Source organism: Amborella trichopoda, chromosome 4 (assembly GCF_054954075.1).
Source record: "Amborella trichopoda isolate Santa Cruz 75 chromosome 4, AtrichopodaSantaCruz75HAP2 v2.0, whole genome shotgun sequence".
In the NCBI taxonomy this organism is placed as follows: Eukaryota; Viridiplantae; Streptophyta; class Magnoliopsida; order Amborellales; family Amborellaceae; genus Amborella; species Amborella trichopoda.
In genome coordinates, this window is record NC_142339.1 from 46,833,523 (window position 1) to 46,860,350 (window position 26,828).

Here is a 26,828-nt window from a genome sequence, read left to right on the forward strand (position 1 = left end):
TAGGTAAGGGTATGGAGTTAGTGGATACAATGAGATAAAAGAGAGTAAGCATAGCTTATCTACAGGAAATTTAAGTGGAAAAGAAAAAAAGCTAAAGAAATAAATGGTATAAACTTTGATATACAGGAAAGGATAATAATAAAATGATGCAGGCATAATAATAGACAAAGATATAAAAGATAAAAGTAGTTAATGTCAAGAGAGTAGGTGATAGGCATCTATTAATTAGACTTGTATTGATTACTATAATTAGTATTTATGCACCACAAGTAGGACTAGAGGATAGAATTAAGAGACTTTTAGGAGGACATGGATGGACTAGTCCAAGACATACCAAATGGGGAGAGGGCCTTTTTCGGAGGGGACTTAATTGGTTATGTGGGCCTGGATAATAGAGGATATGAAGGGGTATATGGGGGATATGGGTTTGGTGAAAGAAATGAGATGGGTGAAGCTATTCTAGATTTTGCTATGGCTACGACCTAGCAATAGCAAACACTTACTTTAAAAAATGAGATGAATATTTAATAACCTATAATAGTAGATCACATAAAAGCCAGATAGACTTCTTCTTAATTAAGAAGGTAGATCGACCATCATGCAAAGACTGTAAGGTTATTCCAAGTTAGAATTTGATTATGCAACATTGCTCGTGGTTATGGACATTTGCATAAAGAGATGGAAGAGAAAGGATGAAATTAATAGGTGTCAAAGAACTAAGTGGTGGAATTTAAAAAATGAAAAAATAAACTTCTTTAAAGATAAATTAATTAAAGAAAAAAAATGAAACTCTGAACATGAGGTCAATATTATGTAAAATGAGATGGTTGATTGTACTAAGAAAATGGCAAAAGGAGTTTTAGGATAAACTAGAGGGAAAAGAAATCCCGATAAGAAAACTTGGTGGTGGAGAGATAGGGTTCAAAAGACCATTAGCAAAAAACGATCATGTTATAAAACTTAGCAATATAATAGAAGTGATCAAAATTTAGTAGAATATAAAAATGCTAAAGAAAAACACTAAACAAATATTAAGCAAGGACAAACTTAAGACATATAATAATCTATACAATCAACTAGGAATAAGAAAAGTTGAAAAAGATGTCTTTAAATTAGCAGAAATAATAGATAAAAAGTGTAAGGATCTAAACCATATTAAATGCATTAAGAATGAAGACCAAAGGGACTTGTTGAAAGATGAAGAGGTCAATGAAAGGTGAAGAGTTTATTTTCAAAACGTATTAAATGACGAACACAATAGGAACATAGCGGTAGAAGGAACCATTGGCATAAATGAGGATAGAGGTCATAGATACATTCCTGATATTAGGATATCAGACATAAAAGAAGCTTTGAAGATGAAGAAGATAATAAAGGTTTTAAGATGAGATGGTATCCCAATAGAGTTTTAGAAGTGCATGATGGAGATCAGCGTTGACAAGCTGACCAAGCTGATCAACAAGGTGTTGAGAACAAAGAAAATGCCAGATTAACGAGGAAAAGTATTGTGATACCTATTTACAAAAAAAAAATGAAGCATACAAAATTGTGCGAACTATCGAGGGGTCAAACTTATTGAGTCACACAATAAAACTATGCGAGTGAGTGATTGAGCAACGATTAAGGTATAAAATGAATTTATCATAAAATCAATTTGATTTTATGCTATGGAAGCTAACAACTGAGGCTATTTTCCTACTTAGGCAACTGATTGAGAAGTTTAGGGCCAAGGGAAAAAACCTCCACATTGTCTTTATTGATCTAGAGAAATCTTATGATAGAGCACCTCGAGATTTAATTTGGTGGGTGTTGGGAAATAAAGGAGTCTGCAGGATACTACATTGACTTGGTGGGAGATATATACGAGAGAGCGCTAACTAGTGTGCGAACCACTAGTGGAGCGACAAGTAAGTTCCAAGTGACAATAGGTCTACATCAGGCGTCAGCGATGAGCCCTTACCTCTTTGTCTTCATTAACGGCAACTTAACTAAGCACTTACAAGATGAGGTATTGTGGTATATGTTGTTCCCGGATAACACAGTTTTGATTGATGAGACCTGAAACAGTGAGAACACAAAGTTAGAACTTTGGAGGGATGTTTTACATTCTAAAAGTTTTAATAATTTGCCATACTAAGAATATATAGAATGCAAGTTTAGTAATAATAGACGTAGAGACAAGGAAGTAGTTAAGATTGACGGTCAAGAAATACCAAAAAGAACATGCTTTTGATATCGTGGGTCGATAATCTAGGAACATGGAGAGATTGAGGAAGATGTCAAGCATATAATTAGAGCTGGGTGAGCGAAATGGAGATGTGCAACCGGAGTTTTATGCGATCGCCGCATACCAATGAAGTTGAAGGGCAAGTTTTATAGGACATCTGTGAGACTTGCTTTGTTTTATAGGGTAAAATGTTCAGCGGTCAAGAAGCAACATACCCATAGGATGAGTGTAGTTGAGATGAGGTTATTGAGATGGATGAGTGGCAAGACAAGGGATAGAATTCGAAATTATTACATTTGAAAGAACTTAGGTGTGGCACCAATAGGCGATAAGATGAGAGAAATAGACTTTGGTGGGCTGACCATGTGGAACATAGACCTAGTACGGCACTTTTTAGGAAGTGTGAGTTAGTTCAAGTTGAAGGATAAAAAAGGGCGAGGGATAGGTCCAAAAAGACATGGTTGAAAATAGTGAGAAACTATATGAAAAATTATGGCCTCACTGAGGGTATGGCCCTTGATAGAGCAGAATGGTGGACGAGGATTTATGTGGTCGACCCCAAATAGTTTGGGAAAAAGCGTTTAGGATGATGATGATGATGAAAATCCCTGTTGGAGTAAGTGCAAGGTCGAGACCAGTGTTTTAAATAACGTTGACCCGATCCGGAATCGGGCGATCCGGATCGAGAATCGGCTAGACCGTCTCGGTTCTAACCATAAGACTGGATTCGGCCATTCTAGGTATGATGATGTCATGGATCGGCGAATCTGCAGAGTATGACCTCACGGGCGGCGAGTTTCATGAGAACACGGACACGACACCGTGTCTCTATAGTAAACTTTTGAAAGTACACTTTCCTGACTTTTTTTAAAGGGTTCCACGGTAGTTTTGAAACTTCTTTAAAAATATAGGGCAACTTGCCCATCCCATCAGATGTCGTCACACATTTGTCGTCCGCTAACGCCTATGCTCCATTTATTATTGGCAATTGTAAACGTTGGCCACAATCGTTTTATAAGAGTAAATTCTCCATCAAATTTTCAATGTGGGACTAGTCCCCACTTTCTTTGTGCCTGCAAACTTTCTTTGTGAGTACAAACTTTGTTTAAAAAATGGATGCGTGTTTAAAATATTACAGAATAATTTTATAATTAGTAATTATACTAATCACATTAATAATCAAATCTTATATATTATTTATGAATATATTACAAGTTATATATTATTTTTTGCTATAGTTGTAAATTAGATTTTTAAATTAGAGGGATACAAATTTCAGATTTATTCTTATTTGCATCATAGTAAATAACTATAAAATATACAAATTTCAATTTCAATGTATTATATTATAGTTGGTTAGGTTTGATAATTTTGGATGAGTAAAGAGAATTAATAAATGTTTGATGTGATACTAATTCACTTTATATGGAAAATTTATTTTTTTAATCTTATAATATGAAAGTGTTTTTTAATATTCTTAAATTATTTTGATGTAATATTATAATATTATATTATAATTAATAATTATACAGAAATCCAGACAGGAAAACAGACTCTCAGTATTCACCTATTTTTACAAATAAAAAAGTACATAATGCATCACTCCTAATTCCTTTTAGAAACTAAAAGAACACTATTTTTAGAGATTTATAGTGATTTTTTGAAAAAAAAATTGAGACAAAAATTGCCAATTTCGCCAATTCTCCAATCTGATTCTCCGATCCGACACGGGTATGGGTGTGACCGATTCGCGTCACCATCTGTTTCTTTAAACCTTGGACGAGACTGTGTTGTCAGTGAGGCATTTGCATGATCAGTCAGCAGATGGATGCCATGGTTCAGAATCCAAGGCCCTTGACATGCTGAGGTTCTACTTTATGATGTAAATATTGTTCTACCCTTAAATTTGTATTAGAAGTTGCTCTTGAGAAATACGAAAAGGTTATCATTTCTTTCAACTGACTGACTTTATTGGAAAGATTTGTTTACCATGCCCAAACAAACTTTGGAAAAGTCAAAATTCTGGTAATAGTTTTGTCGCCGTCTCGATACGGGAGATTCTTAATTACATGGTGTGTTTACAGTATATTGGATAACCTGTGTTTGTGCACTTTTCAAAAAACTGAAGTTTGCTATTACCTGTCATGCTACTAACATAATTCCTTTCATTTCGCAGGTGCTCAGCCCTTCAGAAAAACCAAAACCCAAAGTCACAAGCGGAGCCACCAAGGTTGGGCAGCTTCCAACCTCCTCCCCGCTTCTTAACTCTTCTCTCCGGGGCCCCACAATTCGTCCTGACCCCCAAAAGCCATCTCAACCTGGAAAGCTTCTTGTACTTAAACCCTCCCGTGAAAAGAATGGCATCTCCTCAATCCCAAAAGAATCCACAAGCCCATCAAACCCCATAACCCGAATTGCAAATGCTCCCCTCACTGTGATCCCAGCAGCCCCCAGAAACCCTAAAGCAGCATCAACTGATGATAAGAGACCTACTTCCCAAGCCCAAAACAGATCCGATTTCTTCAATTCCCTTAGGAAGAAAACCTCTTCGAATCTCACTCCTAGGCCTGCATCAATGGAGAAGTCCGATCGAGAAAATCCGATCACCACAGTGGAAAGGACAGATGAGGAGGCTCGTGATTGCTTGGCCCCTGAGAAAGATAGAGCTGCCCTCCCAGCTAATGGTGATGCTCATGAGGACTGCGCGGGCCTCGGTGAGGAGAGTGTCAAGAATCAAGCCTCGAATTCAGTTTCAATAATCGTCGGTTCGGAGGAGGAGGAAGCTGCCTTTCTGAGATCTCTTGGGTGGGAAGAGAACGCCGGTGAGGAGGCGCTTACTGAGGAGGAGATCAATGCATTCTACAAGGAGGTATGTTTTCTTGTGTTCCTTTTTATAGCTGTAAGAATTGAGTTTAGTGACAAAACCAATCGAAAAATAATATTTTTCACAAACCTGGTTTTTAGGGATTTGTACACAAGCTGAATTTGTGGGCAGTTTTTGAAGATTTTGGTTTTTCTTGGGCAACTGTTGTAAAGATCAGAGGAAAGAAACGAAATTGTTTGGTAGAATAGGAAAATGTGAGAATGTTTTAGTTTTTGCTGCAATTTTTAACAAGAAAACTTATAGAAACTTAAGTGGTCATGTACTTTCATTAAGCCCATATATCTTTAAATAATTTATTTTTAAGAAGTGGTCATGTATTTTCTTGTATTAGCATCTAAGCATAAATTTATTTATAAGAAGTCTACATACAATTTTAAAAATCAGTATAAAAATTTGAATATGTAATATTAGAGAAAATATTTGACATTTTCATGAAATTCTTAGAATGGCTGGTGTATATATATATATATATATATATATATATATATATATATATATATATATATATATATATATATATTGGGTTACTCGCAACTGTTACTTTAGATGATCCATGGACAGTGGGATCCACCAGTTGCGTGATCCCAATGGTGGGTCCTTCTTGCTCCATTTACTGTGACGACCTAGGGCTCCATTTACTGTGATGACCTATGGTTCAAGCCATAGCTCACATGGAAGGCAGTTGTTGCATGCCTGGAGTAGCTGATCTACCTAATTAAAACAGGCAGTAATAGCCTAATGCATTATGGTCTTCCTATAGACTACAGTGATTATATTTTCCATTGGATAATAGTATGCTTTACCTTTCAAGAAAATAGAGATAGTTGTTTATACCAACCAGTTCAGATTCTTTGGGGTTCCTCTTGGTTGTATGCCCAAGCTATGGACTTTTTTCTTACTAAATTTGGTTGCATAAATAAGCCAATGCACTTTTTTTTTTTGGCAGCATATGAAGTTGAGGCCGTCCACATCTTTGCGCCGAGGAGCCTGCCAGCTGGGGAGTTCAGCAATAAAGAATGCATGAGCAATGGGCATTGAGCTTGACAATGGCTGCATCAGAAGCCTGACTAGTTGAGAAGTTTAACTTCTTTTTTAAGTATTGTTGTCGTGGAATGGGGAGGAATGAAGTGAACTTTCATTGATGAATAGGGGAGGACGTTGTGGGTACACACTTAAATGAGTCATGGCAAGTTGGTGGGTGGGTTACTGTGGGGAAATTGTCCACGGTGACTTATTCTCTCACTCTCCCGTCAGGGAATACATACACATTTAATTTTGTGGAAGTTCAATGGTATAAATTACATGCACCTGTTGTCTTTTGTGGTCTTTACGTGATGAGAGAGAGAGAGAGAGGGAAGCACAATCACTGTTTAGGACTAAAGTTGAAAGAGAATAACGAAGTGCTGATCCGCGTGACTTTTAAGTTGGATTCCCAATTAATGATATGTGATAAGGTGTACTCACTGCATAGGTGGGAACTTGGGGAATTGATTGATTTGATGTTTGGGAGCGCCCATTCTGAATTTTTATGGAAGCCTTTTATTTTGTTTGTCTTATGTAGAAGTTTTATTTTCCCATAATGTATCGTAATTTTTGCCCGATTCTTAATGATCCATTCAACCTTTATCAAAAAGATAGATTTTGGTTCTATTTCATCTTTTCAATAAGCTTAATTGCTTTATTGTTTCAATGGAGAAAAGAACCGATGAGTAGCTTTTTGGGTAATTTTCAACCGAACAATTATAACGAAATCTTCTATGGTTTTTAGAGGAGACCAAAGATTTTGAGCAATCAATATGGTAGAACAACTTAGATGATAAAGAAGTATTATTGATTTCTGTATGCTCGTTCCAAGATTGAAATATGATATGTACAAATAAGAATCCTTTTTTTTATAGGGAAAATTATAGATATTTTTTAAAATGAATTTTATAGACATTCTACCTCAATACTTTTAGTATTATATTTATAGCCCGGTTACTCTTTTTCGTTTAAGGTCAAAGAGTTTTTAAAGACTAAACTACTTTTTCCCTCCCTTAACCTAAATCTCCCTCTCTCTCTCTCTCTCTCTCTCTCTCTCTCTCTCTCTCATGCTGAAAAAATGTACTGGACCTGCTTTTGAATTTTGGAAATCTAGAAGCTTCGTGACCAGTCTGTACAAGAGTGTTTTGGATCAACTTCTTGTGTTGGATTGAAGCAAAAAAAAAAGTCATCTGGCACAAAAGTGTGTTGGCCAGCTTCTAGCATCTGGAATTTCAAAAGCCACGTGATCGGTCCGAGACACTTTTATGTCCGACCGAAGCAAAAAATTTATGTCTAGCAAAAAGTGTATTGGACTAGACACGAGGTTTTTGGAACTCTAGAAGCCGGTCAGGTACACTTTTGTGTCGGACTGTTTTTTTTTTTTGTTCTTTTGTTTCGGACTGATACAACAGTATGCCAGACCAGTCACAAAGCTTTTGTATTTTCAGAAGCCAGAGGCTGGTCTGACACAAAAGTGAGCCGGACCACATTTTTTAACATGAGAGAGGGATAGATATAGGATCTATGGAGAAATTACTTAGTACAATTTGTGTTTTGTATCTGATGGATTAGTTGTTGGGGTCCGCTCTTTCTCTCAAAAGTCAAAATTAGTCTCTCAAGTCTCAATTAATAGATTTTGTTTTTTTTTTTGTGAAATAAAATTAAATTTGTGAGATTCCATACAATTAATGGATTTTTGTTATTCCAAAGTCCTATAAATATTCAACAAATTGATTCTTCTGAAAATCTAGTCATAGTGATACATTTACCTCGGAGAAATCACATGTTTTCTTTTCCGTAAGTCGGCCATGAATTTGCAAACACCATTTATTATCAAGATAGAACTTTGTAAGAGAAATAGACAGGTACTCTACCCTTTTCCGAGTGTGCATGCGCCTATCTTGCAGTTTTACCTTGTAGTTTAATTGAATGCTATGTTTGTTAAGGGTTTAGAATGGAATTCTTTTTTTTATCAAATTCATTAAATTTTATTGGCCAACTTTGTCCCATTGTTTAAAGCACGGGTGATAATAATAACTCAAGGAGATCAATCCAATGGAAAGCAAATGATCACATTTATTTCACTTAATAAGGATCAAATTCTGAGAGAGACATGTATCAAAATAGCCCTTCAAATTTTGAGAGAGATACTATACAAAATAATGAAGTTATGGTGAAACTACACCATGTGGTCCATAATGAACCTCACAAACTTTTCAATATTAAAAAGGGAACTCAATGGACTATTTCTTATGCTCAAATATGATGCAACAACCTCTCATCAGTTGTATATTCTCAGTAAAAATTTCAGAAAAATAAGATCAAGAAATTAAGTTGAAACTACTCAAGATGATAGAGTACACAAGCTAGTCTATATATACTATGTGTATGGACTACACTATTGCTTTGAGACTCTTCAAATATCAAGTTTTCATGACAAAAAATGAATAACGCTACTGTAAATTAAGAATTACAACAAGCTTTGATAATAAAAATGAAATATGAATTAAAAATATGAGAAAAGAAATCAATACATTAATGAAACAATAGTATGGGCTTGATCACATAATGATGGACTACTCCATGGAATAGTTTTTGCCTCCTTTTGGATTATTGTGTAGTTCGCTTTTGTCTCCTTTGGATTATTGTGGCCATGTAAAACACTACACTGGCCGCTCGTAAAATGGAAAACATCAGGCACAAAAGGCAGAACAAGTCATAAATTAAAATTGATGTTTAGAAAGGAAGTGAAAACCTTCATGTTTTTCTCGAGTTTTGACATTTTGTTCAAGCATTTTCCCTTTTCCAATAAGAATCAATCCGATTTTTGGATGGAGGAATGGTTTCAAGACTAGTGCTCAGAGTGTTAAGGCGCCACAATATAACATCTTTAGTTTTATTCTTATTAAGGTAGAATTGAACGAGGAAAAGAGACTTGGATGAGTTTCATTCCCATCAAAACACCACAATATAACATCTTGAGTTTCATTCTTATTTTCAAGTTAAGTCGACAGATATTTACAATAATTTGAGGACGATGAAAAGATACCTGGATGAGAAAAACCACAACAGAATTCAGACATTGCCATAGCTTGAAAAGTCTGCCATTGTTCCAGTAATGAATCATCTCAACCCTTCATGATGAGCCAGAGGAGTTGGTGTACAAGTTTGTGTAGAATCACAGGTAATTAACATACAAAAATATCTAAAAGATGGTGTCCTATAAAGCATACTCTATCTACCGATTGCTATAGTCGATATAATCTGACCACTCAAATTTTCAATTAGAGACAGTGACATGAACCATTCCTCTACTTTAGTGGATAATGTCCAAGGCGTACTTTTACTAATTTGTGAAAATATCAACTGCTGCTATAGATTGTCATTATATTATAAGTCATATTGCCCGCTTTTGCATAACCTAGGATATGTAAATTCTTCTTTGCGTATCTAGGCTTTGATTGTTGTGTCTATCATGGCCATTAAAGGCCTTACGAGTGCTGGTAACTAAACATTTGATATAACAGAACTTGAATTTAATGGGAGTGTGGTCATTTGTGGACCATACTAAAAAAATAATGTTTGCTAATACCAAACTGAGCTTGACAAGCTAGATCAATCGATTGGGAGAAACCCAAGTTAACTAGTCATAGAGAATACACAGATAAATATTATAATGGGTCATCCCTTGATGAGGCCAAAGTATGCCTGGACGTGAGCTGCAGAATTGTGCGGTCCTTGAGTGTGATGGAGGCCTTCAGAAACAGGGGCCAAAGCCTCATCCGTGTCCCATCACACGCATACACATATGATAGCCGTTTCGAAAAAGGGAACCACCCTTTCAAGGTGAAGCTTGTGCATGTATAAAAAATTACCCATATGCACCATAGAGTTGTAATCACATCAAATTTATGTGACCTTGGTATGTCTCCAATAGAGAACCTGAAATCTATATATTGGGATTACAACATCTTGCCCATTGGCTGACTTTGGAGACAAATGAGCCTTTGTGATAGACTGTGGGTTATGGGAAACACTTGATCAGTTTGAAAAAGCATGTGTGGACCGAAATCCACAGTAGACAGTAGAGTGCCTTAATATTTATTTATTTATTCTTAGACCATATAGATTCATTGCCCATCAAAAGTATTTACTTATATTTGTTGTATTGATATTTGATTTTTAGAATTGCTATTGAATTTTTTTGAATATCTGGGTATTTTATTTATGAAATTTAGATTTATAAAAATAGAGATATTGATTTAAATATTCAAATGGGACTTTATGAAATTCTAACATAGTTTATTTTAAAATATTTTAATATTCCATAGAATGCCCAGTAATATATATGGGCCCACTATGGCAATTTGGTCGAGCCCATAGAAGCCACCATAGGGTGGCATGCCCCACCCTTTGCACTTTCTATTTTATTGGATCCAGCTTTGATAGCTTGAGGGAAAATGTAATGAATTTTTTGAAAGCTTGATTTTGAGGAAGCTTTGAAATCAAGGAAAGTGTGAGGAGGGTTGTATATGAAATTGGCACGTACAATATTATTATTGATATTTTTATATTTAAATTAATTTGATGAAAAAATGATTTAGAAAATGGGGAATAAAGGCTCTAGCATCTTCGATATGATCTTGATGGCTAATCTATGAAATTGATAGCTCATATCTCTCACCCCACAAGTCACTCAAGATTAATGGTGCATATCCAATATCACTAAAAGAAGCAAATCATGAAAAATCCTAAACCTATTCAAGCACAATATAAAAGGGTGCCCTCACCCATATCTCCTACACCAAAAATATCTTCTCTTTCTCTTCTCCCTTAGGAGCACGCCCTACATAGAAGGTCTCTCTCTCTAGTTTATGATAAAAGGGGCAAGCCCCACCTCTTGAAGACTCTCTCTCTCTCTCTCTCTCTCTCTCTCTCTCTCTCTCTCTTGTGTTGGAAAAGGAGCACATCCCACTTGCTTTGATTGATCTCTCTCATCTCCCATCTCTCACATGGCCTAAAGGATTAAGGGTTTTAGTAATCAGATGATATCCCTCTCAACTAGGTTATCAAGGGGTTAAAGCTGTAGTTTGAGATTTAAGCTTTGTAAAGAGGTCTTATTCCATTTGAGGATTTGGCCTATTTGTTTTCTCATGTTCGAGATTGAAGGTTGATCATTGATCATGTGCCATGAGAAGGTGGTGTGTCACACCCTAAGAATTTACAATACTATTATTCCTGAGATGTGACGGACAAAACATATATACATCTATTGATAGGACAAATTTACAGTAGCGAGGTCTTACATAGTAAATAAAGAAAGCTAGCACAACAACAGTATCTTCCAAGGTTGATCTTGACTAGCACTCAAAATGAATCCGTAGTTATCCTGAAAAAATGTTTACCATAGTTTGATGAGTTTGGCTACTCAGTAAGTGATCATCATAATCCTAAAAATAATCATGATTGAAAGATATCAATATTTTCCAAAATGAGATCTATTAACAGAAATGCATCAACCGTTTCACTTTCAATAAATGCATAATTAAGTATAATCCGAGTAATTGAAATGCTTATAACACTTTTAACGGCAGTACATAATTCAAAGGATTTCACAAAATACCCTACTGGCGTCCCAAGTAGGTCACCTATATACCCCATCAGCGTCCTGATGGGTCCACTTAATCCCTATCGGCGTCCCAGATAGGTCCACTTAATCCCTGCAGGTCTACTTATACCTTACCGACGTACCGGATGAGTCCACTTAATCCCTACCGGCGTCCCAGATAGGTCCACTTATACCTCACCGGCGAACCGGATGAGTCCACTTGCATACTTAAATTATTTCTAAATCTCTTTAAACATTCGAAAGCAGCAATATCATGTACTCAACATATCACTGAAACCATTAATATGAATTTCACTTAAACCATTAATAACAGTCACTCTCTATAATATTTCAAAAATAACCAATCAAATATTTTGGGCTCAAATTTAGAAAGGTAGCAGTTTGTAAAGGCATTCTAGCATAATTGCCAATTTAATATGTATAGAAAAACTCTTATAAAAATTCAAGAATACGGAATTATCACAATTTATGGAATATCAATTCACAAATAAACATTTCACAACAATACTATAATCAATTGCAAAAATGTCAATTTTTAAATAATAAGGCAGTCATTTGCACATGAATTTTACAATGTCTAAATATTCAAAACAGTAGAAAGAAATATCACAATTTTACTAAAAGCAGAAATATCACATTTATTTCTAACAATAGACAAGAAAAATAAATAAATTTATTTTTTTAATTTACAGCATTCAAAATTTCTAACATAGATAAAATATCACAATTTTTATTAAAAACATTATTTTTGAAGATAATGAGGTCACGTGCGCATAAAATTTATCGCGCCTAAAATTCATGATAATAAGCAGAAATAATTATTTCATTTTATTTTTAAAAAGAATGGATTATTTTTCGAGACAATGAGGTCACTTACACACAAAACTGATAAAATAAAGATCCTAGACGGAAATATCACTATTTATTAAAAATAGACTATTTTTCAGAAAAACGATGTCACTTACCCACAATTATTTTGAGAGGGAGCTTCCGATAAAAAAATTCGGTTCGAGAGAGAAGTTCACTGTGTTTCGACCAGAGAGAGAGATCTCAAAATTTTGTTTTAGGGTGGGAGTGCTTACATCCCCTATTTAAATTCTTATAACGTATTATTATATTATTTTATTACGCTCTACCTCATACCTGAGGTGTCGCATTAAAAGTCTGCTTTTAACGTACGAAAACCACGTCCGCTAAAGGACGTTGCCAGCTGCAAGCAGGAAGCAAAAGCAAGCAAGCAAAACAGACAAGCAAAAGTTAAACGAAGTAAAAGTTTTTGAAAATAGTGATGGTCCCCAAGGACCATCATATTCAAACAGACCATCACCTATTTAAAAGCATATTTTCTCCTTTTTTTTTTTTTTTTTTTTAATTTTAGGATTGTTACATTCTTCCCCCCTTAAAGAAATTTAATCCTCTAAATTTGTGTACCTGATTACTGAAAAAGATAGGGGTATTTTTCTCTGATTTCGTCTTCTCGTTCCCAAGTCGACTCTTCTCTTGAAAGGTACTGCCATAATACATGGACTAAAGGAATCTCCTTGTTACGCAACACTTGCTCCCTTCTATCCAGTATCAAAATTGGCTGCTCAATGAAGGATAGGTCCTTCCTGATCGGTAAAGGTTCATATTTTAAGATATGGGATGGGTCGGGCTGATATTTTCGTAGTGAAGATACATGAAAGACATTATGGACATTTGCCAATTCGGGTGGTAAGGCAAGTCTATAAGCGACACCTCCAATTCTTTCCAGGATTTCAAATGGTCCGATGTAATGTGGGCTCAACTTTCATTTCTTGCCGAATCTCATAATACCCTTTATTGGTGAGGCTTTTAAAAAAACTCGATCACCTTCTTCAAATTCAAGATCTCTCCTTCGGTTATCGGCATAACTCTTTTGCCGACACTGAGCTATCTTGAGCCTTTCACGAATTAATATTATTTTATCTGTGGTTACCTGGACAATTTCGGGCCCCAAAAGCTTTCTTTCACCAACCTCGTCCCAACATATGGGTGACCTGCATTTCCTTCCATACAGGGCTTCATATGGTGCCATCTGAATACTGGCTTGGAAGCTATTATTATAAGCAAACTCAATCAGGGGTAAATGGTCATCCCAGCTTCCTGTAAGGTCAATAACACAGGCCCTCAGCATATCTTCCAAGATTTGGATGGTCCTCTCCGATTGTCCATCAGTTTGGGGGTGAAAGGCAGTACTAAAGCTGAGTCTCGTCCCCATGGCTGACTGTAGTCTAGCCCAAAATTTAGAAGTAAACCGAGTATCCCTGTCCGATACAATACTGACAGGAACTCCATGCAACCGCACTATTTCCTTAATGTACAGCTGAGCCAGTCGATCCAAAGTGTACGTCGTGCGAATCGATAGAAAGTGGGCAGCTTTGGTTAACCGGTCTATAATGACCCAAATGCTATCATGTCCTGAATTTGTTCTAGGCAAGCCAGAGACAAAATCCATAGAGATGTGCTCCCATTTCCATTCTGGCACCGATAAAGGCTGCAACAACCCAGCGGGCCTTTGATGTTCAGCTTTTACTTGTTGGCATGTTAGGCATTTAGACACAAATAGTGCTACCTCTTTTTTCATATTATTCCACCAAAAGGTTTTCTTCAGGTCCTGATACATTTTAATACTTCCGGGATGTATTGTATAACGAGAATGATGTGCTTCTTCTAAGATAGCTTTCTTTACACTCTCATCATTCGGGACACAAATCCGACCTTTGAATCTTAGCAAATCCTCACTACATATAGAGAATTCATCTATCTTTCCTTGCTTCACCTCTTCTATAATTGTTATAAGCTGATGGTCTTTCTTTTGTGCCAATCGAATTTGTTGGATTAATTGGGGTTCTGCCTTAATATTGGCAATCATACTTACCACACCATTAATGGACGGAGTTGGATGTCAATCCACTATTTCTTCTAACAATCGCATTTCTTGGATCATTAGATGAGCTAAGACTCCCGTAGATTTTCTACTTAGAGCGTCGGCCACAACGTTAGCTTTTCCTGAATGATAATGGATTGTACAATCATAATCTTTTAAGAAATCCATCCATCTTATCTGCCGCATATTTAAATCCTTCTGAGAGAAAAGGTATTTCAAACTCTTATGATCCGTGTATATTACGAATTGCTCACCATATAGATAATGCCTCCATATTTTCAAAGCGAATACTATTGCAGCTAGCTCCAAATCATGAATTGGATATTTTTTCTCATATTCTTTCAACTGTCTGGATGCATATGCCACTACTTTCCCATATTGCATTAATACACAGCCCAAACCTTTATGTGAAGCATCACTATAAATCACAAATCCCCCACTCCCCTCAGGAATAGTTAAAATATGTGCTGAAGTTAATCGAACTTTTAGTTCTTGAAAACTCTCCTCACATTCACTTGTCCACTCAAATTTGACATTTTTCTGTGTCAATCGAGTCAATGGGATTGCGATTCGAGAAAATCCTTCTACAAATTTTCTGTAATATCCTGCCAATCCCAAAAAGCTTCGAACTTCAGTCACATTACTTGGTTGTTTCCAATTAACAACGGCTTCAACCTTTGAAGGATCAACTGATAAACCTTCTTTTGATATGACATGTCTTAAAAATGTTACTTGTTCAAGCCAAAATTCACATTTACTAAGTTTGGCATACAATTTATTTTCTCTTAATATTTGTAATACCATTCTTACATGCTGCTCATGTTCCTTTTGATTCTTGGAATAAATTAAAATATCATCGATGAATACCACAATAAATTTATCCAAAAATGGCCTAAAGATTCGATTCATCAAATCCATAAATGCAGCCGGTGCATTAGTTAATCCAATAGGCATAACTAAAAATTCATAATGGCCATACCTTGTTCTGAAAGCTGTCTTGAGTATATCTTCACCTTTAATCTTAAGCTGATGGTATCCAGATCTAAGATCAATTTTTTAAAATACTTGTGATCCTTGTAATTGATCAAATAAATCATCAATTCTAGGTAATGGATACTTATTTTTCACTGTCACTTGGTTCAACTGTCTATAATCAATACACAATCTCATAGTCCCATCTCTCTTTTTGACAAACAGTACTGGAGCACCCCAAGGTGACACATTGGGCCTGATAAAACTTTTATCTAATAATTCTTCCAATTGTTGTTTCAGTTCTTTAAGTTCTGCAGGAGCCATTCTGTAAGGTGCCTTAGAAATTGGTGCTACCCCTGGCAATAATTCAATGGAGAATTCAATTTCCCTGTCAGGCGGTAATCCTGGCAATTCTTCAGGAAAAACGTCGGGAAATTCTCGGATAACCAGAGTGGTATCCAAATTTATTTCTTCCTTCCTATCTTCTTTGATATAGGCAAGAAAGCCTTGACACCCTTTTCGAAGGAGGCGATTAGCTCGAATACAAGAGATTAAATATGATGGGGAATCTTCTTCGACACCATTGAAGTAAAATACTGGTTGATTCGGAATACTAAAGGCAACAATTTTCTTATAACAATCAATACTTGCATGGTATGCAGAGAGCCAATCCATGCCTAAGATTACATCAAAATCTTGAATTTCCAGGAGTATTAAATCAACCAACAGTTCCTTTTCTTCTATCTTTATTACACATGATTTGTACATTATATTGGTGTTAATTGAATCTCCCATCGGTGTGGCTATCTCTAGAATGTATTCTAATTGTTCTGGTTCTACCTTTAAGTGGCATAAGTGTTGTGACACAAATGAATGAGTAGATCCAGGATCAATCAAAATATGAGCTACTTTTTGGAAGATAGTAAGAGTACCTTGGATCACTGATTTTGAGGCCTGAGCGTCTTGCTCGGTAATCACAAATACTCTTCCCTTTATCCGAGGCGTCGGAGCTATCTCTCCCTGCTTTGGAAGCTGTTGTGTCTGTAAGCTAGGACATTGTTTAATCTGATATCCCAATTTTCCACATTTAAAACAGGCTCCGGTATTCCAATAACAAGGGCTTGATCCATTATTTTTCCCACATTTTCTACATGGTTCTATTAGGTTTTGAAATGGCGAGGGCCTTGGCTTCTTGTTTGGCCTTTCAAACTGTTATCGATTAGATGATGTAGGTCTAACATGACTGTTCTGATTTGTCGTCTTTTGGTAATCTTCAAAATCTTTTTCGACAATTTGGGCACGATCCACTATTTCAGCATAAGTTTTTAATTTCAAGACTGATATTCTGCTTCTAATAGCTGGCCTGAGACCCCTTTCAAATTTCTTCACCTTTCTTGCCTCATTATTAATCATATGTGGTGCAAACCTGGCCAATTCAGTAAACTTGGCCTCGTACTGTGCTACTGTCTTATTTCCTTGGATTAATTCTAGAAATTCCATTTCTTTTTGGTCTCAAATAAAATCTGAGAAATATTTTTCATTAAATGCCTCTAGAAATACTTCCCAAGTCAAGGTTTTATTTTCTTTGACCAATACTCCTTTTGCCATTCGCCACCAGTGTTGTGCCTCACCTTCTAACATAAAAACTGCCAAGGCCACCTTCCTATCATCAGGACATTCCATAACCTCGAATATTTTTTCCAGTTGCATAATCCATCCCTCGGCTTCCAGCGGGTTTACAGCACCCTTAAAAGAAGGTGGGTTTAATTTCTTAAATTGTTCGATATTGCTCCCACCATTTCCTGTAACTGACTGCCTGGGTGGATTGTTGTTTTCCATCTGATGTTGCATTAGAGCAACCATATTTTCCAAGGCTTTGTGAATTCCTTCCATATTGGCTTCAGCTATTCTGGATCCTGACTTTATCCCGGTCTGTACACACAATAAATGTGATTTTAAGTACATTCTTTTTAAATTTCCTAAGGATCTTAAACCTATTGCTCTGATACCATAATTGTCACACCCCAAGAATTTACAATACTATTATTCCTGAGATGTGACGGACAAAACATATATACATCTATTGATAGGACAAATTTACAGTGGCGAGGTCTTACATAGTAAATAAAGAAAGCTAGCACAACAACAGTATCTTCCAAGGTTGATCTTGACTAGCACTCAAAATGAATCCGTAGTTATCCTGAAAAAATGTTTACCATAGTTTGATGAGTTTGGCTACTCAGTAAGTGATCATCATAATCCTAAAAATAATCATGATTGAAAGATATCAATATTTTCCAAAATGAGATCTATTAACAGAAATGCATCAACAGTTTCACTTCCAATAAATGCATAATTAAGCATAATCCGAGTAATTGAAATGCTTATAACACTTTTAACGGCAGTACATAATTCAAAGGATTTCACAAAATACCCTACTGGCGTCCCAAGTAGGTCACCTATATACCCCATCGGCGTCCTGATGGGTCCACTTAATCCCTATCGACGTCCCAGATAGGTCCACCTAATCCCTGCAGGTCCACTTATACCTCAGCGGCGTACCGGATGAGTCCACTTAATCCCTACCGGCGTCCCAGATAGGTCCACTTATACCTCACCGGCGAACCGGATGAGTCCACTTGCATACTTAAATTGTTTCTAAATCTCTTTAAACATTTGACAGCAGCAATATCATGTACTCAACATATCACTGAAACCATTAATATGAATTTCACTTAAACCATTAATAACAGTCACTCTCTATAATATTTCAAAAATAACCAATCAAATATTTTGGGCTCAAATTTAGAAAGGTAGCAGTTTGTAAAGACATTCTAGCATAATTGCCAATTTAATATGTATAGAAAAACTCTTATAAAAATTCAAGAATACGGACTTATCACAATTTATGGAATATCAATTCACAAATAAACATTTCACAACAATACTATAATCAATTGCAAAAATGTCAATTTTTAAATAATAAGGCAGTCATTTGCACATGAATTTTACAATGTCTAAATATTCAAAACAGTAGAAAGAAATATCACAATTTTACTAAAAGCAGAAATATCACATTTATTTCTAACAATAGACAAGAAAAATAAATAAATTTATTTTTTTAATTTACAGCATTCAAAATTTCTAACATAGATAACATATCACAATTTTTATTAAAAACATTATTTTTGAAGATAATGAGGTCACGTGCGCATAAAATTTATCGCGCCTAAAATTCATGATAATAAGCAGAAATAATTATTTCATTTTATTTTTAAAAAGAATGGATTATTTTTCGAGACAATGAGGTCACTTACACACAAAACTGATAAAATAAAGATCCTAGACGGAAATATCACTATTATTAAAAATAGACTATTTTTCAGAAAGACGATATCACTTACCCACAATTATTTGAGAGTGAGCTTCCGATAAAAAAATTCGGTTCGAGAGAGAAGTTCAGTGTGTTTCGACCAGAGAGAGAGATCTCAAAATTTTGTTTTAGGGTGGGAGTGCTCACATCTCCTATTTAAATTCTTATAACGTATTATTATATTATTTTATTACGCTCTACCTCATATCTGAGGTGTCGCGTTAAAAGTCTGCTTTTAACGTACGAAAACCACGTCCGCTAAAGGACGTTGCCACTGCAAGCAGGAAGCAAAAGCAAGCAAGCAAAACAGGCAAGCAAAAGTTAAACGAAGTAAAAGTTTTTGAAAATAGTGATGGTCCCCAAGGACCATCATATTCAAACAGACCATCACCTATTTAAAAGCATCTTTTCTCCTTTTTTTTTTTTTTTTTTTTAAAAAAAAAAAAAATTTAGGATTGTTACATGTTGACTCGGTTTGGGATGTAATATGTCTGGTTAAAGTAATCTTCAGCACTCTCTTTCTCATTTTTTGCCATATTTATTTCTTACGTTTTATGTTATTCCCAAGCATAATATTGTGATTTTTTTTTATTCATAAAAGATGGATTTTAGTAGCATCAAATTTTAAATCTTAGATTTGTTTTCTTTATTTCTTTTCAAGTCAATTTATTATAATGGATTACTTATAAGTTATCTTAGCCGGGGAAAAAAAAAAAGGAATATATACACCGAATGGATCCCATAACTTCAACTTTCATTGATGGCAATGACATATGGGTGTATTTTTTTAGACCATTTATTGGATATCTACATCCTCAAAACCTTTCATATTCAGCATTTATGAAGGTTTTGGGAAAGCTAGTTTTTTAATTGGGCCACATGCTTCTCCCATTGTTTCTTGCTCAAGCATCATAATAGTGATATTATTCTATACTACTACTACTGCTACACAAACTATTCTACTACTCGGGCTGCCAATGGGCTAGGCCCGGGCCCAGAAAAGCTTGGAATTGACCCTACTCAATCTGATAAGGTCCGACCTGGAATAGACCTGACCTGTCAAGGCCCAAAATGTATAAGGAAGCCCGGCCCGACCCGGTAAAACCTGGGACTATGAGGCAACTCGGCCTGTTAGGCTTATTGGGCCTAGCCTAGCCCAATTCAGGCCAGAGCCTTTTTCTTTTCTTTTTTCTCTTTAAACTTTTCTTGTAAGGAAAAAAATTTGCTAATTATTTTATTTGGGTTTTTAGAGGGAGAGTATTTTTAGAGAAAGAATGAGATATTGGATTTATAGAGAGAATACTTTTTTAGAGAGAGAAAGAGAGATTGGGTTTCTAGAGAGAGAATGAGTTTGATACAGAGATTAGGTTCCTAGAAAGATATTAGGTTTTTAGAGAGGGAGTTTGGGTAGGAGAATAGGTTTTTAGAGAGAGAATATGTTTCTAAAAGAAAATTCAAAATATTTTTTAGAAAGAGAAAGAGAGATTGGGTTTCTAAAAAAAGAAAGGGATTGAGAGAGAGAGACAGAGATTCGGCTATTAGAGAGAAAAAGAGAATTTAGATTTCTAGAGAGGAGATGAATTTTTAGAGCAAGAAAAGGGAGATTGGGTTTTTTGATAGAATGAGTTATTAGGTTTCTAGATGGAGACAACATGTGTTTTTAGAGAGAAATTGGGTTTCTAGAGACAGTGTTTTAGAGCTAGTAATAGAGATTGTGTTTTTAGAGAGAGCGAGAGAAAGAGATAATGTATTTTTAGAGAGAGAATGAGAGATTGGGTTTATAGAGAGAGTGAGTTTTAAATTTTATAAAAACTATTTTAGCATATATTTATTTTTGTTTTATTTGTCTTACGACAAACAATAAAATTGTGAAGAGTGAAGATTAAGAAGAAAAAAAAAAAAATGGCATGCTAAATGGCCGGGCCGGGCCTTTTTGGGCATGCGTGAGACATTTCTAGGCTTATTGGGTCAGCTCGAACTGTTGGGCAAATTTCGGGCTTTTTGGCCCAGCTTTGGAGCCCAAAAGTGGCTCTAAACTAGGTCCGGCCCATCAACTACTACTACTACTACTAATAATAATAATAATATTATTATTATTATTATTATTATTATTATTGTTATTATTATTATTATTATTATTATTATTATTATTATTATTATTATTGTTGTTGTTGTTGTTTTTATTATTATTATTGTTGTTATTATTATTATTATTATTATTATTATTATTATTATTTATCATGAAATATCATCAATATTAGTATTACAATATAATATTATTATATTATCAATCATATTATATAATATCATTATAATTTATTTATAATATTATTAATATTAAAATATATTAATATATTAATATTACATTATATTAATATTATAATATTGTATATTGAGCATTTATTAATATTAATACCCATATACTATAATAGGAGTTTATGCTTAGTTCATCAAAATCAACTCAATAGATGACGAGGGTCTAAGATGATATTGGATTGCAGGTGCACCCCAAAGAAATGCGCTCTTGCGGATAGGGGGTCCTCTTTCCAGTATATGTTTGTCTCCCCGCAACGGGAAGAGGAAAAGTAGCTTCCTATTTTTCACCCGTCATACACTCATATTGTGAGAAAGTTGGCTTAGGTACTCTCGAAGTCTACTCTTCTCATATAAGACTCATTTTCACTCTATTACTCGAGAGCGCCAAACATTCTCAGATCGATTAAAGTCCCACCAGGTTTCACTTCAATTTGAGATCATTTGCTTTGGGTTGCTTTGTCATTCAGAACCTTTCTTGATGCAATGACTATTTGAATAGTGATTGTCGGTGTGAACAGTGACCTTCGACTTTGAAATCCTACAAATGAGGTCAAATGATGTTTGAATGCCATGAAATGTCAAGGGCAAGGGCAACTTAAGGATACCTAGATTAAACTTCCATTCATTTTTGCCCTATTTTTTGCTCCTTTGGACTAAGGTTTTGACTAGATGTTCTCTCATAGTCTAATCAACAGTCAAGAGCCATCCAATAACCTAAAGCTCTTGATTCTTTGTGGAGGAGTCACTCTTGGTATATCCTGAGGACCCTCCAGCTTTCTTTGCATTCTGAGACCATTTTGAGGCCTTACCATATATGGTTGTAAATGGCAGCAATCTTGGCTCATATCAGATTTCATCTGTCTCTATGGTCAGTGGCCGTGTTTGCGCAGATGATGGATAACTAACGTTCAGTCTCCCTCATAGTTGCTACGTTTTTAAGGTATGTCGGGCAGTATAAGGTTTCCAGTATCTATTCATGGGCTTTGTGCACAGTTGCTTAGAAGATACAACTAGTTCGTTTATGTCAAGAAAAGAGAAGACTCGATTACTTGGGAGTTAAATCCATTAGGTGATTTCATAGATAAGTTGTATAGACTGCTATAGGACTCAAGATCTATGCATGTTGAGCCATCGGCATTAAAGCGTGGTGCCGGTACCTCATAGAACATGAGCTTTCTCTTGCCTTGCTATTGAGCATCCCATTAACATGTTATTACCTTTCACCAACATTTGTTTGCTATGTAACACTAAACTAATGTCCACTTGTTTATAAATTGCCCTTTCTCTAGAGACTTTCAGAGTTGGATGTTTGGATTCTTTGAATTTCATTGGCGATACATTGATCTGTAAGACAGTTGCTGATTCAATGGAATCGTCCCTATTACTGAATGTAGGTATTCATCTATAGCAGATTGCAGTTGCAGCTATATTGCGGTATATTTGGAAAGAGAGAAACATCGAGTACTCCGATGGGGTAGTTCATGACTTCAAGCTCCTACTTGTGAGAATATTGTTTCTATTGATATGTAAAATTGATGTTACAATGGTGAATTTACACAAAAAGAATTGCATGTAACTGCAATATACAATTAGTAGTTGATAAATCTGTGAGATACGGTTTCTATACACTCTTAGTATACAATTGTGCATTGTGTTAATGCAAGATTTGGTCTTCATGAAGGGTGCAGGTTGCTATATGTGTTCACATTCCCCCTCAAACTCGAGATGATTTGAAAAGAATCATAGAGAGTTTGGAAAGAAACTGCGAGAAGTGATGCGGAGAATATGACTTGGTTAAGAAGTCTGCGAGTTGAGCAGCAGAAGGGATATAGGATAGAGAAATTGTGCCTGTCAAATATTCTTATCGAACATAGTGGCAATCAACTTCAATATGTTTGGTATGTTTATGAAACTCTGGATTTTTTTAAATATAAATAGCAATTTTGTTGTCGCAATAAAGTGGAGTGGGAGTAATAAGAGTGACACCCATGTCTGTAAGCTACCAGTGTAGCCAAACAATCTCAGTGGTAGTTTGTGCCATAGACCTGTATTCAGCTTCTGTGGTAGATTGAGCAATACGTTTTGTTTCTTCCTTTTCCAAGATATAAGAGACTCCTAAAAAAATGCAGAACATAGTAGAAGATTTTTTATTACTTAGATTCCCTGCAAAATCTAAGTCTGTGTAGGCTCGGAGCTCAAGTAAGGAAGAAGAGGAGAAAAATAAAGCTTGGTGAAGAGTATCCCTGATATAACGAATGATGCGCATTACTATAGCGAGATGAACAAAACAAGGAATACCCAGAAATTAACTAACAATATAAATGGCATAAGCAATATCTGGGCATGAAATTGTTAGATATATTAATTTTCCAACCAGTTGTCTGAAAAAGGTTGGATCAAAAAAGTTTCACCATCTGTAGCCCAAAGAAATTTAACATTCAATTCAATAAGGGTGTCAACTCTCTTTGTATCATCTTTTAGTCGAGCTTGGGAAACAATCTCTGAGGTATATTTTAATTATGAAAGCATATAACCACTAGGGGAATAGGCAACCTCTAATCCAAGGAAAGAGCGCAAGAACCTTAAATCTTTCATTTCGAAATTTTGATTGAGCTTCTGTTAGATTTTATGAATTGTGCTCATATCATTACCGGATATTATCATGTCATCCACGTACAGTAATAAGAGAACTCGCCCTTCAGAAGTTTTAGACACAAACAGGGTTAGATCATGATGACTCTCCCGAAATCCAACAGATAGAAGTTCACTTGGCTCGTCAAAGTGTACACACCCTCTTTTGAGAATCAATGACCCCAGGAGGTAACTTCATATACACTTCTTCAGCAATATCACCATTGAGAAAAACATTTTTAACATCTAATTGATAGAGGGGTCATTGTTGCATAGATGCTACGGAAATCAGTGTCCGAACAGTAGCCCTATGGGCCATTGGAGTAAAAGTTTCTCCAAAGTCAATTCTATATTGTTGGTTGTAACCTTTTGTCCTAAGGCGACCTTTGTATCGTTCAAGGCTACCATCTGCTTTTGTTTTGATTTATATACCCATTGACATCCAACAACAATCTTGCCTTTTGGAAGAGGTACGAAGTCCCAAGCATGCATGTGATCAAGAGTAGTTAACTCATCTGTCATTGCATGTCGCCACGCAAGCTGACTTATAGCTTCTTTGTAGGTCTAGGGTTCAGAATAAGAATAAACAGAAGTAAAAAAGGTTTGGTCCTGAGGTAAAAAGGTTTCATAGTTAGCAAGTCAGGCATGTGGTATAGAGCCACGAGTGCTTCGTCTAAGAGCAGGGTGTGGCATAGGATCAACAGTTGTAGGGTTCTAATCAAGATTGTTAACATGAGTTGATTGAATTTCTTCTTGGTTGTCAGCGTGGGGGACAACATTGGAATGTTCAGCAGTAGTTGGAACATAATAAAAAAAGGGGACGAGAAAAGAAATGTGAGAGGATGAGTTGTCATTGTTAGTTTTAAAAAGAGGAATATGCTCAGAAAACACAACATGGCAGGATACCCAGAGTTTTTTGGTTAGAGGGTCATAGCATCTATAACTTTTTTTGTGATCAGGGTATCCTATGTAACAACATTGACAAACATGGAAGACGACATGTCTCTCTCAGTTGAGGGTAACAATACAAAACAAATACAACCAAACACACGTAAAAGGGAATAGCTAGGTGATCTTGTGAACAATTTTGCAAAAGGTGACTGTCAAGATAAAATAGAGGCTGTCATAATATTGATGATATAAACTGATGTACGAATAGCTTCTGCCTAAAATTCTTTTGGGAGAGAGGTAGACAGAAGAAGTGCTCTTGTCGTTTCTAATATATGCCGATTTTTACACTCTGCAACACCATTTTATTTTGGACTGTAAGGGCATGTTTTTTGGTGTTGAATGTTTTTGTCAAAAAAAAAAAAATTGAAGCACCCCACTATTGTATTCACCTCTAGAATCTGATCGTAGGGCTTTAATTTTGGTGGAAAATTGGGTTTCTACATATTAATAAAATTGAGTGAACATTTTATAAAATTCAGCGTGATTATTCATAAAGAACACCCATGTATAACGAGTGTGATCATCAATAAAGGATACAAAATATTGTGATCCCCCATTAGATAGAATAGGTGCAGGGCCCCACACATCAGTATAAACAAGATCAAACATAGAAAATGAAATGGAATCATTTCGAGAGAAGGGTAAAGCATGAGATCTAACAAACTTGTAAATTTCATAATGTTGAACATCAGTAAAAATGTTATGTGCAACAGTACCAAGCACTTTACGAGAGAATAAAACTGTAACTAATAACTAAAGATGTGACCAAGACATTGATGTCATAAAGATGTGTCATCAATAGTAAAAACATCACAGACAAAAGAGCATATGAAAGTACTCCAGGTAGTACAAATTTCCAACTTTACGCCCAGTCCCAATTAATTGCCTTAACTACCGATCTTGTATGTAACAATTAGATGGAGAAAAAACAACATTACAATTTGAACGAGGAATCTAACCAACTGACAATAAATTCATGGCAAGTGAAGGAACATGGTAAACATTAGAAACCCTTAATTTACCAGAACAGTCAGAAGTAAGAGATATGGAGCCAATTTTTTAAACTTTCATAGTAGCTCCATCAGCAATATAAATAGTATTAGTAAAAGACTTACAGTTTACTAGGATTGATTAATTAGATGTCATATGATGAGAGGCTCCTAAATCGATCGGCCAAGAAGTAGAAGCAGTGTTACCTGAGAAGAATGCCATGGGTTCAGAAGTCAAATGTGACTGGGAAAGCATAGAATGTACTTGTTCAAGTGCAAGTGTCATGGTGGGTGGAATAGCAGTAGGGGTGTGACATACACCTTGAGTTGGAGTGCAATTGTTCAATGCTTGATTTGTATAAGCGACACCAGGGAAGATGGGTTTCTTCTTCTTTGAGCATGTGTACTTTATGGGTCCAAGCTCTTTACAGTAATTACATCTAACCAGTGGTTTAAAAAGCGGATCGGTGACCAGGATCGGGCATCTCAAAAACCCATCCGAATCGGCGAATCGGCCATCCGGATCAGGAATCGGCTGAATCAGTAGGATTAAACGTTCAAAAAAATCCGAAAAAATTATTAAATTCATTATAAATGTTGTTTTTTAGGAATTCAATAAGAAATGAGGGTACTCCATTAAGAATTTTCATTTCTTTGCATGAATATGGGAATATTGATATGTTCTTTCCCTGCATGAATTACTATTTACCATTTAATTTACATCACACAAAAGGATAAATATAGAATTATCATGGATTAAGTATATTATCATACATGGACTACAATAAAGCATACAATTCGTAACATACGATCTAAACATAAAATGACAGATGACGTCGTTCTTCATCTTGGTCACGCTGGTGCCATTGATTGGATTGGTGTGACAATTCATTGACTCGTTCTAAAAACGAATCATCCAAATTAG

At 35.6% G+C, this 26,828-nt stretch overlaps 1 protein-coding gene across 4 annotated transcripts in view; it reads left to right on the forward strand.

Moving 5' to 3' along the window:
• The window catches only part of LOC18995740 (C-jun-amino-terminal kinase-interacting protein), a 29,703-nt gene extending 23,285 nt beyond the window's left edge, over positions 1–6,418 (forward strand). For all 4 annotated transcript variants that reach the window (XM_011625938.3, XM_020668632.2, XM_020668631.2 and 1 more), the window contains exons 4-5: positions 4,404–5,096; positions 6,058–6,418. In XM_011625938.3, the coding sequence (XP_011624240.1) occupies positions 4,404–5,096; positions 6,058–6,135 (771 nt within the window). In that variant the 3' untranslated portion in view covers positions 6,136–6,418. The remainder of the gene's footprint in view (positions 1–4,403; positions 5,097–6,057) is intronic.
• Positions 6,419–26,828: the final 20,410 nt, after the last annotated feature.